General features: G+C 52.1%; 3 protein-coding genes across 3 annotated transcripts; all 3 read left to right on the top strand.

Annotated features, from left to right (window-relative positions):
• Window positions 1-6,157: 6,157 nt before the first annotated feature.
• Window positions 6,158-6,958, top strand: SOL1 (6-phosphogluconolactonase; the record flags this gene model as incomplete). The annotated part of the gene is made up of 1 exon (XM_046091206.1): window positions 6,158-6,958. One exon carries the CDS (start codon window positions 6,158-6,160, stop codon window positions 6,956-6,958), a length of 801 nt encoding a protein of 266 aa, XP_045947183.1.
• A 629-nt stretch (window positions 6,959-7,587) lies between these two features.
• Window positions 7,588-9,303, top strand: LDX57_009477 (uncharacterized protein; the record flags this gene model as incomplete). Its single annotated transcript, XM_046091207.1, has 2 exons — window positions 7,588-7,635; window positions 7,783-9,303. 2 exons carry the CDS (start codon window positions 7,588-7,590, stop codon window positions 9,301-9,303), a joined length of 1,569 nt encoding a protein of 522 aa, XP_045947184.1.
• A 2,597-nt stretch (window positions 9,304-11,900) lies between these two features.
• LDX57_009478 (WD repeat-containing protein) lies at window positions 11,901-15,650 on the top strand (the record flags this gene model as incomplete). Its single annotated transcript, XM_046091208.1, has 5 exons — window positions 11,901-12,058; window positions 12,243-15,073; window positions 15,129-15,385; window positions 15,464-15,559; window positions 15,642-15,650. The coding sequence occupies 5 exons, from the start codon at window positions 11,901-11,903 to the stop codon at window positions 15,648-15,650; spliced, it is 3,351 nt and encodes a 1,116-aa protein (XP_045947185.1).
• Window positions 15,651-15,897: the final 247 nt, after the last annotated feature.

The following is a 15,897-nucleotide window of genomic DNA, read 5'->3' on the forward strand; positions in this document are numbered from 1 at the left end:
TCACGTGTGGAACATAGTAGCGAGAATGGCTAGCAGCGACACGGCGAAAGAGGTGTTCATCATGATGTTTATTCCGATGTTGTTCTTTGCGTGGGTCTTGTCGACGATCGGGCCCGGCTTCAACGAATGAAGCCGACCATGGAGGCACAGCGGCTGCAATAGTAGGAATTCATGCCGAACCGGACCACGCCAGGGGAGGATTCATTTTCGAGACTCATGGATCGCTGGCAACGGGAGCAGCGGACGATGTCGAAGTTCATGCCCTTAGGGCCGGTGTCGGGGGTGACGACTCCCTTGGTGGAGGGTTGCGGTTGAACTTGAACGGAGGGGGAACTCATTTTCATGTGAAGGCGTGTGGTGGGTTGGAAGGGAGCGACTCCGGAGTCGCGGCAAGAGTAAATGATCCCAGAGTCGGTTGGTGAGGAGCGAGGACAATGAATTCGGTCGTAGGATGGAGTAGAGAAAGTGAAGAGAGAAGAGAAGGAAAGTCTCGAACTGCGAGAGAAGAAAGGAATAAAGAGGGCTGAGTCAAGGCTATGCAGCAAAGGAATTGCGCGGGACCCGGAATAAGATTCCTTTCTTCGGCGACCTGACCTGACCTGATTTTCTTAGGCAGAAAGAAATCGGGCCGCGGTAGGACAAAACAAGAATGAGGTGTTATGGTAGATGGAGGGAAAAGACAGGAGCGAGATAGGAGGTGGCGAGAAACCGATGGTGGTGGGAAGAGGTAGTATGGGCAAGTATTAATTAATTAAGTTCGAGCGGGTGAGGTGGTAGCAGGGAAGCAGGGCGACTGAAGTGACAAGGAAGTTGAATAAATAGAATGGAGCAGGGCTGGAAGTATTCTTCCATTCCCATCCCAGAGCACAGCGCCAAGGGTAGGTTGAAGGGTCAGATCGGTCCACTTTTCCCCTGTTTAGTCTGATGTGGATAATGGTAATCACAGGAGGGAAAAAAGAAAAGAGAAAAAGAGAAAAAAAAAAGAGGATCAGGAGATGGGACTAGAGAAGGAATTGCTTAGGCTGCCACTCTAGTTTTGGATTCATTTTATTTTATTTTATTTTATTTTCAGGTATTCATATTTTATTTTGATTCTTATTTGATTTCTTTCTGCATTGATGGGCATTTCTGAATTATCCCTATAAACCCAGAGATATCCGTACTCCAGACCAAAAGAATAACCCAAGTGGAATGTGGGTTTCGCAGTTTCAGAATGACTCCCCGTTGTCAACCACGGGCGCAAATCAAAGTTGGCCGTCCTGGTCGACGATCGTGAATCACCCGTCACGTCGGGTCAACTATTGCGAGATTCCTTACGGAGTTCATCGGTCTTGATTATACTTTACTCTATACTACAGTAGGTGGATAACTGGATATACTGGAGATGAGGAATTGCATCGAATTTCCCCAGTTGCCAGTGTACATTATTATTACCTCCCCATTGCGTGTCGAAATGCAGAATTCACTCAAATGTCGCAGCTCCGATGCAGCACCTTGGGTTCCCAATCAGGTTTGGTTCCATGCATTCCATCCCCGTCCATCGCCCTCCTCCTCCGCTTCCCATACGTTTGCTGGCCAGGTCGTGTCGTCATCGAGACGCTCAAGGTGACGGCCTGCACTCCCCTCGCCGTCTCTCCCTTCCCTTTCTTCGCTTCCTCAGGAACGCTCCCCGCCATGGGTTCGCCGAATTTAATTCTATCTGGTTATCTCGACCAATTCGGGCGTGTCTTACTCTATCCCCTCGTGTCCGCCAATCCACCAGTCTGGTTGGGTCACTCACTAGTGTGCCGGCTGATTTTGGAACTATTGAATACCAGAATGGATCCAGGCAGGAAAATAAACACAAAAATCAAGAAACACAGAGAAACTACGGAGATAGTACAGTGAAAATTTAGGGGGGGGGGAAAAAAGAAAAAGAGAAAGAAAAGGCGCCATGATAGCCGGGGCGGAGCATGTGGCTCTCGGGAACGGCCAGTGGCTGCCTGCCATTCCAGTGATTCCACTACTCGGTGCCCGTTGACAGTCGCCAAAGAACCATCTTTAGTTTCTTCTTACCGGGGTTCGAGCGTTCCACACTTGGCTTGGACAAAGTCGCTAAGTCAGAGACTCGAATTGATCTCCAGATTCCAGTTACGGAATACTCGGTACTAGGAAACCGTGTAAAAACTAAAAAGACTTACTTGTCTGCCGATTCTAGATGCCATTCACCGTCGATCGCAGACGGTACTTGCGGGTTAGGTATCTCCGCGCGACAACGGCCACTCCCAGGGTACTTGTCGCCGAAGTCACCAACCAACTCACGAAGGTTCAGCCTCGTGGACGCTCAGAGGAACTGCGGCTGTGCTGCATTCGAGCATTCCCCATGAGGCGGTACGAACTAAACCGTCTAAACTATGATGGGCTCCACCCCGGCCGTTTCAGAATTTCTGCCTGTGACTGACGGGGAAACGCTGCTTGCCCATCATTCCCGCGCCAATTTCCCCCTCCTACGGAGTACGCGCAGTTATTTAGAATGAGGAATTAGGAGCGCATCTGCGGAGTCCTATCTACTGAGGAGAGTAGGACTAGGACACTAGGGGGAAGATTGTATCATGCCAAATCATAAGGTATGTAACTAATATGTATGTCCACGAAAGACATGCGTGGATCGCCGACCGGACTCGAGCGGATATCCAGTGGTAACATCGACAAACAAACCTCGGGTCGGCGGCCTGGCATCTGGTAAAGCAGACCCTGGTCCCGCACCGTGAATTACTTGTTTGGGTAATTCTGGTGGTTTAGTTTTTTACCCACGGGGGTGTACGGCATCGCATCCCCTCGGAGATCAGACTGACAGAGTAATCAACAAAATCGAGTTAAACACTAACTGAATCATCATGGTATGCACCCCGGGCTGGATTGGCGCTTCAGCCATGGGCTGACTGACCCAATTGCGACCGACCGGTCTGCCCGCCTTTCCTCCTCCTCCTTCTCCTCCCTCCTGTCTAACTCCCCACTAAACCCCATCTGCGATTATCACCGGCCCTGACTGGTGTCACCCTCCCCTTGGCCATGAGCGTCGCTTACGAGCTAGTTGCAGAAAGTAGTGCAGCCAGTGGCTCCGAGGCAACAAAGCCGAGAATGCGGGCTGGTTTTTTCCCCCCCCAAAACAGCCCGCTCGGACTGAGGGGAGAGGGGAGACGCCGAGAGGGGAAAGGGGGGAGAATACACTCGCACGTCAGACGTCTTCGTGACTGGTCAATCTATCTCTGACCTTGATTGAAGATCGTAGATAAGTTGGGGAGTCCTGTCTACTGAGTAGGTTCTAGTACTTCGTACTAGTAAGAGAAGAGATTGCCCGTGAAGTCAATCGTACAGAGAGAGGTGAAGTACTCGGACTACAAAAAAGCCGTCAGCCCGACTACATGAAAATCCTGAGGCCTTTTTTTTCATCTCTGCCTATTCTATTCTTGCATGAAGCCACATGTACCGTACATACTACCATAATATCCAATATATTAACGACTTCGTGCCGTTTTCCCCGTACAGTCTCAAAAATGCCACCTACATCTTCACACTACTCTCTAGTGTCTACTCGCTGCATCCCGCAGATTAAGGTCGTACGAAATTTCCAGCCCTCCCCTGTCTGTCTTTCTGTCTTGTCTGCCACCATGCCATGAACAACCGAAAACAAAAAAAAAGAGGGCCAAAATCAAGGCACGGACTTGTTGGCGCGGGCCACAGATGTCACTCCTTCCCCTAATCCCGGACGACATATGACCGGTGGAGTTTGTTAGTACTACAACCACTTTGTCTTGGGGTTAAGCATTGGCGGTCTTTTCGCGTCGGAACTCGGAGTCCTCTTCAGGAAATGGGAGGAGGGGGGGATCTAGATTTTAGACTTTCAGGTTAGATCTGCGGATGTTCGGCAGTGGCAAAAATCAAAATATATTGTGGATGTTGCGGGCTTGGTTGGCTGAGTCGGGCGGATATACAGTGAGAGAAAACAACCACAACAACCACTTTGTACGGTGTACCTACCTACTACATACGGTGCACACAGAATGATAGCATCCTCACGTATGAGCAAGGATTCTGCGCCCCGATGTCATAAGGTAACGCGGATCGGTGTTCCATCACCAATAGCAAAGGGATTCAAGACTTCAACTCTGATCGCTCCAGTGGGTTCGTCGATTGGCTGATTGATGGAAGCACGCGAATCCCGGAAATCTTGGAATGATCAACCCTATATTGCGAGTTTACGAATGATTGAATCACTTTCGGAAGGGGACCCTGAGTCAGTACTCCGTAGATGCAGCAGCGAAAGACCATGTGATATCAGGATGATTCGAGCGTTGATATCGAAATTGCAACATGCCGTCTGGTTCCTGTTTACTTTACGCAGTGGTCTCAATGGAAATATCAATCTGGACGAGGTGGTGCCTGTCAAGGTCACGGGCGTAGGATGTTATCATGCTAAGAAGTGCACGGTTCTTCGCTTCAACATGTCATGCGATATCTTGTCTACCTCTGCCCTAAGATGACTCCCGTGCATTCTGAGCTCTGCAGATCTCGTTCCACTCCCCTCTGCGACCTCCAGGGAATAAACTGCCGGACCATATCTGTTCTACTAAATTTAGTACGAACAAAATACCTCCTCTGGAGGATGAATAATGCTGACAGCCAAGGTACATACCCGGCAAGCTTCGAAGATCACTGCGACTAAGAGGGCGACCGGTAGCCATAGATAACAAGTACACTGTTCTCCGACCGTTGGACGGGTCAGCATGGGACCCCACGGTGGAGGTCAGGTAACTGAGATCAGTGGGACAAGGAATCACGATATCTCGGATGAAGTTCCCGTTGATGATGGACTTCTAGCACTACCCATGGTGTAGTCTTGTACGATGTGGAACGTTAGTAGAACTCAGAGACTGTGGAGTGCTCTATCCCGATGTACCGAGACGAATGTGCCGTAATTCCGCTCGAGATGTTGTGGCTGGCAATGGCTGCAGAGATGGAGCACGGTGGTCTCCACGATTAAGATTAATGTTGGATGTTAAGATGACTGTCTCAAGTCCCGCATTTCCCAGGTTGCCTTGGGAGATAAGGATGAGAACGGATTGAAGGTGGGGAAATGACCGATTATTCCCAAAATGGTCGGAAACGCTGGGGAGCACCTGCACGATGGCGTAATAAAGCAGCGCCGAACGGACCGCTCCTTCGATGGCGCAGAATGCACGAGGACGAAAAGGTCAATCGGCGATGATCGTGGTGAAAGGGGAGAGGAGGAGAGGAAGACGACGGTTGCGCTGACATCATCTTACATGTCCTTCAAGGGGACCTTCGTTACAAAACCACGCCATTGCCGACACGCTGTTAAGGTTGGGATTGAGATGAAATCCGGGAGACATGAGAGAGATGATGAAAGAAAACCAGAAAATAAAAGAACAGGAAAGATGACGAAGAATCTAGACTCGTCAGGTTTACCTCCCTTAAGAATTCTTAGGGCAAGGCGCTTCTTATCGTTCGTTACCCTAACTTTCCTCTCGACATGACGTCATGGCCTCATGGCGATGTCAGTTCAACCAGCTTTCGCTTTCCCCCCTAGAGGAAAGAGTTTCCTCGACAGCAACACGGGAGACAGTGCCAGGGAGAAGTTCTTTCTTTCATTTGCACATAACTCATCCTAGTCACATCAGTGTGGTTGATCCCTCAACTGAGTCGCTGATTGCACCAGCGGTTGGAATCTCGGCAGGAACGGAAAAGGCACGCTTGCCTGGCGAATTAATCGATTAGATTGATTGTCCGAAACTCTAGGCTGGTCAGTACACCAAGTAGGCGCACTACGGCGATTTTCTCCTACCTTCTTCACTAAGGTAACAAGTTGGACTCACTTTTTTAGTCCAGGCAGACCTTCGACGTTTATCTACCTGAGGACTCTTAAGTTCCTTGCTGCTCGGCCTCTGCCCCGCCACCCCACCTTACCTCACAGCTGTTGACCGAACACAGCGCTACTACCACCGTCATTCTTCTTTCTCGCTCTCTCCCCTTCTCTTCTCCCCTCTCTCAATCTCCCAAGCGATCTCTTTTTCCTCTTTTCTATTTTACTTCTAGCGCCTGTCCCCAAAGAATCTTGGTCTTATAATCAAAACCAACCAAAAAAATATCATCCACCATGGCCAGCCCATCGCCCAACCTCTACAGTTTCGCCAACACTGACGAGTTGGCCAAACAATTACGGCCTTACGTCCTCCGCAACCAGAACGCCGCGCTGAGCCGCCACGAGACCTTCCGAATCGCTGTCTCCGGTGGCTCCCTCCCTACGGTTCTCGCCAAAGCCCTCCTGGCCCCCGGTAACGGAACTCCCGACGACACCGCTCAGTTCTCCAAATGGGATATTTTCTTCGCCGATGAACGCGCGGTGCCGCTCGACCACGAAGACAGCAACTACCGTTTGTTGAAGGATGAGCTGCTGGACAAGATCCCGGCCGAATTGGGCACCCCGCGTGTGCACACCATCGACTCCGCCCACGTCAACGATGAAGATCCCCAGGAACTCGCCGATCTGTATCAGGAGGAACTCATGCGCATCTTTGCGTCCAAGGATAGCGTCAAGCTTCCCGTCTTCGACCTGATCCTTCTGGGTTGCGGTCCCGATGGCCACACCTGCAGTCTCTTCCCGGGCCACGAGCTGTTGCGCGAAAAGGACTCGTGGGTCGCTGCCATCAGCGACTCGCCCAAGCCTCCCCCCAAGCGTATCACCCTGACTCTGCCCGTCGTCACCCACGCCGTCAACGTCGCTTTCGTGGCCACCGGTGGCGGAAAGAAGGAGATCATGAAGCAGATTTTCGATGCGGAGGAAGGTCGCAGCCTTCCCTCGGCCCTCATCAACCAAGACGCCGGGGAGAAGGTCAGCTGGTTCACTGACCACGCGGCGGTGGACGGAGTCGCCTTCCCTCGACGAGGAAGCCTGTAATGACAAAATTGAAAATCCCACGGGGATGGAAATGCTTGAAATACCTGGCGGGACGAATGTGATACGAAAGGTTCAGTCTGTCTGAAAGTTCTTGGGCAATGAATCCTCATTAATTCGCAGCGCCTCGATGAATAACCGAAATAGTGATAAAGCCGCTCTTGCCTGTCCTATTTTCTTTTCATCTTGATGTATGACCTAAGTTGTTCGGATGCTTGCCAAAAGTTTGTGTTATCATTATTCTGCTGGTATCACGGGCGTTTCTAATGAAATGAGAGTAATGATTATTAGTGCAATTCCCTGTGTTTATTTTCGAGTAATGAAGCAGCCCTGAGATTGAGAAACACTGAGTCGAGCGAGTCGAGAATCCTGAATAACCCGATTAACGATTTAGAGATTAAACGTGGTCGCTCTCGTGGGGAAAGAGAAAAGAAGATCTCGGGAATTCGACCATTTTAAACTCCGCCCGTGCGCCACGCGCTGCGCTGAACTGTTGATCGAGTGACCGCTAGTTGACCTCCCACTCAATTTATCTACAACGACGGACTCCTACCCCGATCGAGGCTCATATCCCCTAAGATTTCCTTTCTTCATACTAACCACGCTAATGAGGGACCGAATGCTCAGCAAAGATGCCCATCCCTACGCGTTCGCTTTCACTCCGTGAGCCCCGTAAGCAGGTTAGTGGGCTGTATCCACCAATTTCCCCCTTGCCTTTTTCCACTGTCATTTCCCGATCCCCAGCCTCTTCGATCCGTTTTTTCTACCTAGCGGACCTTGAACTATGTCTTTGATAGCTTTGGACTGACGTTTGAGTTTTCTGCAAGCCGTCAACTCTCGGACGCACAAGCTCAACCAGGACCGTTTCGACCTCCATCTCCTCCGGACCCTCGAATCCTCCCTCCTCGTCTGGGAGCGACAATGGCACCAAGACCAAGAGCCTTTTGCCCGTTCGTGACGAGGGCCGCTCCACGGCGTCACCGGGACGCATCCCAAAACCGCAAGACAGTCGACTGCCTGAGCGGGGAACCAGGCTCGTTCAGAAGCCGACACAGCGGGACCCGCGACCGGTCGAGCCGACCGGTCTCACTCGACGCCAAAGCTTGATTCGACCCAGTCCGCTCAAACCGACCTCGTCTGTTCGCACTCCTTCGGTCTCTACCGGCTCAACAACTCCCTTGACCACCCCGAAACTGACTACATTCGCGCAAGGCCCGCCCTCGCCGTCCAAATCGGACGTCTCCTCCAGCCAGAATGGCCGCACAGTGTCGCCGAAGAAGACGAGCATGGCTCCTCCGCCACGACCGGTTCGATCAGCATCGTTGAGGCAGCCGGCGAGCTCCAGTGCCGGGACCGGGTCTCCGGCGACCGCCAGAGGGCATATTCGACATCGTAGTCAGGTCACAACGGTGCCCAGTCAGGTTTCCAAAAAACTGGAGCCGCCTTCGCCGTCGACAACTACACCACGGTCTCGTGCCGGGTTTACAACCTACCAACAGCAGGTCTCGCCAAGGAAGGTCAGTGACAAGCTCGCCGTCGCGCAGTCCTCCGGTGGCTCTACGGAGTCTGACCCTGCTTTGATTTCGGCATCTTGGCCGGAGATTGCATCACTCCAAACCGAGCTACTACAACTCAGTCTTCTACACCGGTCTTCCCTCCAACAGAATGTGCAGTGGAGAACCCAGGCCGAGGCGCAGCTACGGTCGAAATACGATTCGGTCGCGGGACGATACCGGACCATGATCGTCGAAGAGAAGGAGCACCAACGGCGGCTAAACGGGCTGGCCTTGAGCGGGTGGCTCAAAAATACGCGGGAGCATAACGGGCAACAGGGGTTTGGGGAACAAATCCGCATCCTGTCTCAGGTTACGCAGGAAGTCTGTGATTTAAATGATAGCTTGGCGGGCCGATACACATTGGCCGTGCAGGGATTCGAAGACTGGTTCTACAAGGCGAGAGAAATCAAGAATTACCGGCTGGAGCAGGGAGGGGGTGTTGGCCACGTCGTGTTCATCGACCCCATCGACCCAGCGTGGAAGGAGGAGGCGTATGCCATGACCATGCAGTTGGAACTCTGCGCGAGACAGCTAGAGAGTCTCGACATTCTGGGCTACGGGGAGGTAGAGCGGCTGGACAATTCCGCCCTCCTGCGAATGACCCGGGGCCTGGATGAGATGGTCAAATTGATGGTGGACGAACTGAACGCCATCCGTAAGATCGAGGCCGATATCACCAGATCAGAGCGACAGTGGGTTAGTCAGCTCACGCGGCAGTTCATGGCACGACGATCCCAGGAGACAAGATCCTCGGAATTGGGAATGTGGAGACAGACGTCGCTGAAGTCCTAGCATACTCCGAGGGCCGTGCAGTCCATTTTCACCCGGGAGATGACATTCCAGACCGACCAAAGCAGGTCCCCTGAAGTGTCGATTCAGATTATCTACATGATACAGACGGAGTACACCGTACACGGGAGACCCGAGAAAGAGCCGGAGGGACAAGAACAGAAAGAAAGAGAGGGAAAAAAAAAAGAAAGAAAAAAAAAAAAAAAACGAAGATAAGAGGGGCTACAAGTCGCCAAAAAAAATCATATCACAGAGAAAAATGAGAAAAAGAGAAAAAGCAAAACCGAAGGATGGTGAATGGCCAGTCTCACCCCCAACGACCAAGGAACTCTACAGGGACCGGCGAGACAGGCGGAAAGACAAGCCGTCCAGATCAACTAATGCATCGATTTCCAAGTTCAGACGAGCGCAAAACCTGTAAACCGGTCGTTCGCAGTTTCTCGGGCCCGATCAAACTGGTTTCTCATTTCCGCGCGGTCAGTTTGATTGAACCGGATGGAGAGAAATATTGGGGCGATCTACTGCCACTAGTTTCCCTACTTTGCTACTTTTTTTTTTTTCTTCTCCTTTCTGAAACCTCGATTCAACTCTGGTTCCATGCTCAGTTCCACCAATCCGTCCGACCGCACTTTCTCCCTTTGTGCCAGATTATCGGTCTGGGATTTCAATCCTTGCCGGAGAGGGAGAGGAGAGAGGGAGCAAGAGAGGGAGGCGACTAGACTGCGGGAGACCCTCGAATGCGACACGAGAACAGACGGGACATGCCTGTCGGGCAGCCAGGATCCGGACCACCTTTCTCATTTTCTTTTTTTTCTTTTCCCTTTCTAGAAACAAGGGAATTGGTTGGTCCTTACTCTGTGACCTGAGCCGGTTTTCACTGTTATCAAATATCATGCTATTGAACGCACTAGTACGACGGGCGTGGATAATGACCATACACGGGCTGCGTACGAGGAAATGAATGCGAACATTCTGCACCGATAATCGGCCGAGTGCCCATGAGTCATGATGTGGTATGCTACTAGAACTACTCGGAAATGCTGAGAGAGTGAATGGACGATAGACTTTTTCATCGTCCTCTGATTCCACAACCCCAGACTTGATAGGCTGAGTCAGCAGGGTTAGTCCATCCCTGCCCGAACGGGTTTAGCGCCTTGATATCATTGCTGCTTCATGGCCGAGTCGCGCCCCTTCCCGATTCGGCCGTACCGTCTTTGCCTTCCTGCATACTCCGTACGGAGGGAGGAGTTCCTCTACTGCATCTTTAGGTAGGGATGGACCTCCGTACTCCGGTGTTTACTCGGTACAGTAGTAACTGCAGTACAGTAGTAACACTGTAACAGTCGGCGCCGATGCGGATGGATCATGTGTTATGAGTATGACAGCCCCAATTCGGCAGGTCTTGGCCCGCCCGATGGAGCAAACGTGGTTTCTTTTGACTTCACTTCACCCTCGTTTGACGTCGAGAAGATGAAGATCCGGTTCTTAATCCCACGTACCAGAGATCTCGACTTCTGCCCAGATAACCAGTTGCAATCAATGACATTTATTGCTGAGATAATATGGAACCGCAAACTCCTTCCTCCAATCCACGGATCTAAACCAGTACATCCTCTGACCAACCGTTGCCCCGAGTCCGGTTTTTTCCAGACCGTCACCCGTCAAACACTGGTTTAGTCTGCAGCCCACTGCTTCTACTTTCTGTTCCTCTGAAGTCTGGACCGAGTGGAGCAGTCTTGCCTTTTCCCTTTCTTTCTTTCTTTCTTTCTTTCTTTTTTTTCCCTGCTTCTTTCTTCCCCCCCCTCTTCTCGCTTTTCCCAATTGGTTGGTCCCCGTGTTGGGGCTGGCTGGCTGACTGACTTGGTTTAGGTGCTTGTGAGTAGTTCTTCTTCTGCTACTTTACTTCTGCGCTCTCTTTCTCTCTTTTTTTCTTTCGTTCTTCTCATCTCGGTTTCTTGCTCATTAGTCTTTCCTCTTATCTATCCTGTTTCAACGTTAAGTCTCGTAAAAGGTAAGATCTTGTTTTCCTTGTGTTCTACTGGAATCGACATACCTGCTTGGATGTATAGAAAATAGATAAGAAAAGAAAAAAAAAGAACAGAAAAAGACTTGCATCCACCCGGCAGACGGATCGGCACTATTACCGCGGTCTTTTCGCGGTTGCCATCTCACACCTGCCTCTTCTTGGGTCTTCCCATTGTCCTTTGACCTTCCCTCCCCCCCCTTACGCTTGTGATTCATCGCTTCGCTTCGAGCTGCGCTGCATTTGTGTTCTCGGGAGAGATTGGATTATCCATTTTTCTTGGGGGGTTTTTTTTGGTTCCCCTCCCTCCCTCCTCCCCTTCGATTGCGCGCTCTCAGACCGACTTGAGTCTGCTCTTGTTGTTGAGGCCGAGGGAGGGTCCCGCTTTTTTAAACCCATTTGCATTTTCCTTATTTAAAACTCCCCGTCTCCGTTCTCCGTGATGGGACTGACGTCACTTGACTCCAGAAGAAAGAAGTCCGTTCGACAGAGTCTTCTCCATCGCGCGCAATGTTCCCGACCTCGCTAAACTGAACGTACGCCTTTCTGTCGCCCGCCCGTCGACGTCTTTCGCACCATGAGGAATTCGCTGTACGACCGCATCTGGCGGCGCGAATCGGGATACGGGTCGCATTACTCCAGTATTCGCAGCATCTATGGTTCTAAGGAGTGGGTGGATGACCTGGACATCGTGAATGAGCTGGGCGGCCACACCGGCTGTGTCAATGCTTTATCGTACGTTTGATTGTCGGTCGCAATTTTTTTTCTGCGCGCACTCTCTTTCTGCTTGGCGCAATCGCGTTGCGCTTGTCGCCTTCTGTCTTCTTTAATTCCCTCTCTTTTTTTGGTTTTCCTTTTGGGGGAATTCTCTGGGGGAAACTTCAGGACACTGACCCTGGTACTTTTTTTTTTTTTGTAGATGGTCGCGATCTGGCCAGTTTCTCGCCTCGGGCTCGGATGATCTTCACTTGAACATTTATTCCTACCAGCCCGACTCCACCAGCGCGCCCTTTTCGCTGAGCACCACCGTGGCCACGGGTCATAGGGCGAACATCTTCTCTGTCAAGTTCATGCCGCATTCGAACGACCGGACTTTGATAACGTGCGCAGGCGATCATCAGGTCCGCGTCTTTGACCTGGAGTACTCTAGCAGCAATCATTCGGCCGACACCTCGTCGGCGTTCGTCTCGTCCGCTCGAAGTCGTCGCTTCAATAACTTCTTCACCAATACTCGTTATCTGAACGAGGGGAACACTAATGCCCGCATCTACCGTAGCCACGCGGACCGGGTCAAGCGCATTGTCACCGAATCATCCCCGTACTTGTTTCTCACGTGTTCCGAGGATGGTGAGGTGCGCCAATGGGACTTGCGACAGCCATCTTCCACCTACCCGAAGCCGCGGGGCGGCCAAGGGCCCATGGCCTATCGACCGGGTGTGGTCCACGACGATTCGAACACGCCGCCCCCGCTGATCTCGTACAAGCGCCATCAAGTCGACCTGAACACCATCTCGTGTTCGCCCAGCCAGCCGCACTACATTGCCCTGGGCGGCGCCCATCTCCATTGTTTCCTGCACGACCGGCGCATGCTCGGGCGCGACCTGCAGGCCGAGGCTGGTGATCCCGGTACTCCCCCGACAAGCGGCAGTGCACGTAGCGATGAACTGATGGGCCAGGCGACCAGATGCGTTCGAAAGTTTGCGCCCAACGGCAAGCGTCGCATGAACCCTCGCGGGAGCGGAGACATCACCGCCTGCAAGATTAGCGATGCCAACCCCAACGAGATGGTCGTCAGCTGGTCTGGAGACCACATTTACAGTTTCGATTTGATTCGCAGTCCGGACGCCACCGAATCTGACCCCTCGCGCCAAAAGATCACCCCCGAAACGTCCGACTCTTCTAGGCGACAAAGTTCCACGAACAGGAGGCGCAAGCGCAAGGCCAGGTCCTCGCTTCTTTCCCATGGAAGTGGAGGGTGGCCGCGAGCCCGCCCCCGTGTTGACGAAAATGGCGAGGATCATGACGGCGACGACGGTGACGACGACGATGGTGAACTTGCCTTTCGGGTGCGATACGGAAATGGGGAGTCGGAGGATATTCCGCTGCCGAATCTATCGGACCCTCGGTCGGCGCCTCCGGATTTGATTGAACAGGCGAGAGATTCGGTATTGAACGACGCGCAACGACTCAGCATGCGGATCGCAAAGGGACTGGTGAGGCTTCGCAAGGCACTCTTCTCGTTGGGCGACGCCATGGGCGAAGATAGCGTGCCCTTTAGCGCGCCCGATCTAACCCCCTACACGGAATCATTTTCCGATGCTCTGACAGAGGCCGCAACCTACCTGCCGCAAATGGACGAGGTGATGCGAACATGGAGATACCCTATGAACCCAAGTCCCGAGGTCGTGGGTATGCAACAATCCCTCCGTCGGAATCGCGAATCGGCCTGGAGGTTCGTCCAAGCCGCTGGAACATTAGCGCGGGTCCTAGGAGGCGAGGTGCGAAATCATCCCGGCGACCTCAAATCCGTGATGGAACAATTTCAACAGGTTCGGCTAGCCCCGGGAGAGAACAACTCGCTTGACCGGGAACCTCAGTTTTGTTACGACTTCATCAAGGCGGTTTTGCTGTGGGTGGAAGGCGGCCGGGGGACTTTGCTTGCAGGCTTCAAGCGAACCGACGCCAATCGACGGAATAAGGCACGATTCCCCCTTTCTGAAACGGCAGACGACACAGCCATCGAGACGACATTGCTTCCCTACTTGCAAGGGCTGGCGAGTGACACGCCTGTGGTGAATGTCGATGCGTCGAGGTTCGAACACGATCGAAGTCGCTTTATCAGTCCGACGCAACATGACATCACGAGAGCATTCAGAAACACGCTTCATCGGCGAAACACGGATTCCGAGAGCATGGAATCTGAGAACAGCGACGATCATGATACGCTGGAACATCCTGGCCGGAATACCAATCGGTCCGTGGAGAGGGGCTTTTGGGCCTTCAAAGTCTGCCGAGGAATTCTGATGGAGGCTGGCTCTGGTGTGAACTACGAGTTTGTCAACCGAGCTTTTGGCGGTGTGCGGACGACGTTTGAAGACGAAGATGATGATGCGGAGGTTGAGAGATCTCAGGAAGATATCGACCCCAACGTCGAAGAGGAACCGATTCGCGATGTGACTCTAGCTCGGATGCCTGACCGGTCAGCGCCTGAAAGAACCTCGGGCTCCAGCGGAGATACAGCCGAAAACCTTATTTCATCAGACGCCGGTTCGATGAGTACTCGAGGAACATCCGTTGATGACGACACTATGGCGAGTGATGGTGCCTTTTTCGAGCGGGCCAACCATGACGAAGACGATGACATGGAGGAAGATGATGACGAGGACGAGGATGAGGACGACGACGACGACGATAGTCTGGACGACTTTGGAGTAACGTCAGGTAGCTCTCCGCGCGACAGTGACGAAGATCTTGAAGCGCAGGAGGAGGAAGATCGCATGCTTCGAGGTTACAACATCCGACGAACGAGAAGAGAATTAGTGGGCCTTGACGTTCCCTGCTCGTCGCATACGCGGGTTTATCGGGGACATTGCAATATCAAAACGGTCAAGGACGTTAACTATTTCGGGCTCAACGACGAGTACGTCGTGAGCGGCAGCGACTCTGGACATTTGTTTATCTGGGATCGCAAGTCCTCCAAATTGGTTAATATCCTCGAAGCGGACAGCGAAGTTGTCAATGTCGTGCAAGGTAAATTCTCCCGTGGTCTTGCAGCGGGTCTGTTGCACTAACAATCGAGTATTAGGGCATCCGTACGAACCCACCATTGCAGCATCCGGCATCGACAACACCATTAAGATCTTTTCCACCGACCGGCGTGCCCAGGAGGATGCTCGTCGTGGCGTCAATATCCTGGATCCCGACAACGATGCCAACACTTTAGGGTCGAATGTTTCGGGGATCGGCGGTCTTCGAAGCTGCAAGCGCATCCACGACAGTTATCGGATCATGAGCCAGAATGATGTCAACCGGCAAGGTGGGATGGATGAAGCGTACATCACGGTGAGTCTTGATTTGCCTGTTTTGCGTGTTATTGCCTTGAGGAATCCTCTCATCTGACTCGAGAATCTCTTGTTACAGCGAGAGATGCTATCTCAACTTGCGGTGAATCTAAGGCGTCAGCAGGCCGCCGGAGGAGTTGAAAATGCCAGTTTTGTCTTGGAAGACAACTGCCATGTAAGTATAGCTTTTTTTTCGTTTCTCCCTTCTTTTTCAACCATGTTTGGGGTGGTTTTCAATGATCTGACCCGGTTTGCAGATAATGTGAGGAAGAAGTAATGTCGAGGGGATGCTCGGAGGGAGGGTTTTATGACACCAAATCAATGGTCTTCCCGTTTGAATATCTAGGAAGATTCATGATGGACGATTTCTTTTTCTCTTCTGGTTGCAATGGATAGACTTTCGACAACCCCCCCCCAGTCTATGTTCTTTTAATTCTTTTGTTTTCTCCTGCTCTCTTCTCCTTTGCCCTCTCTCCCTGGCTTCCTGGGTCATGGTTATGTTTTGGCGTCTAG

Source organism: Aspergillus melleus (genome assembly GCF_016097325.1).
Source record: "Aspergillus melleus strain CBS 546.65 chromosome Unknown contig5, whole genome shotgun sequence".
Lineage (NCBI taxonomy): Eukaryota > Fungi > Ascomycota > Eurotiomycetes > Eurotiales > Aspergillaceae > Aspergillus > Aspergillus melleus.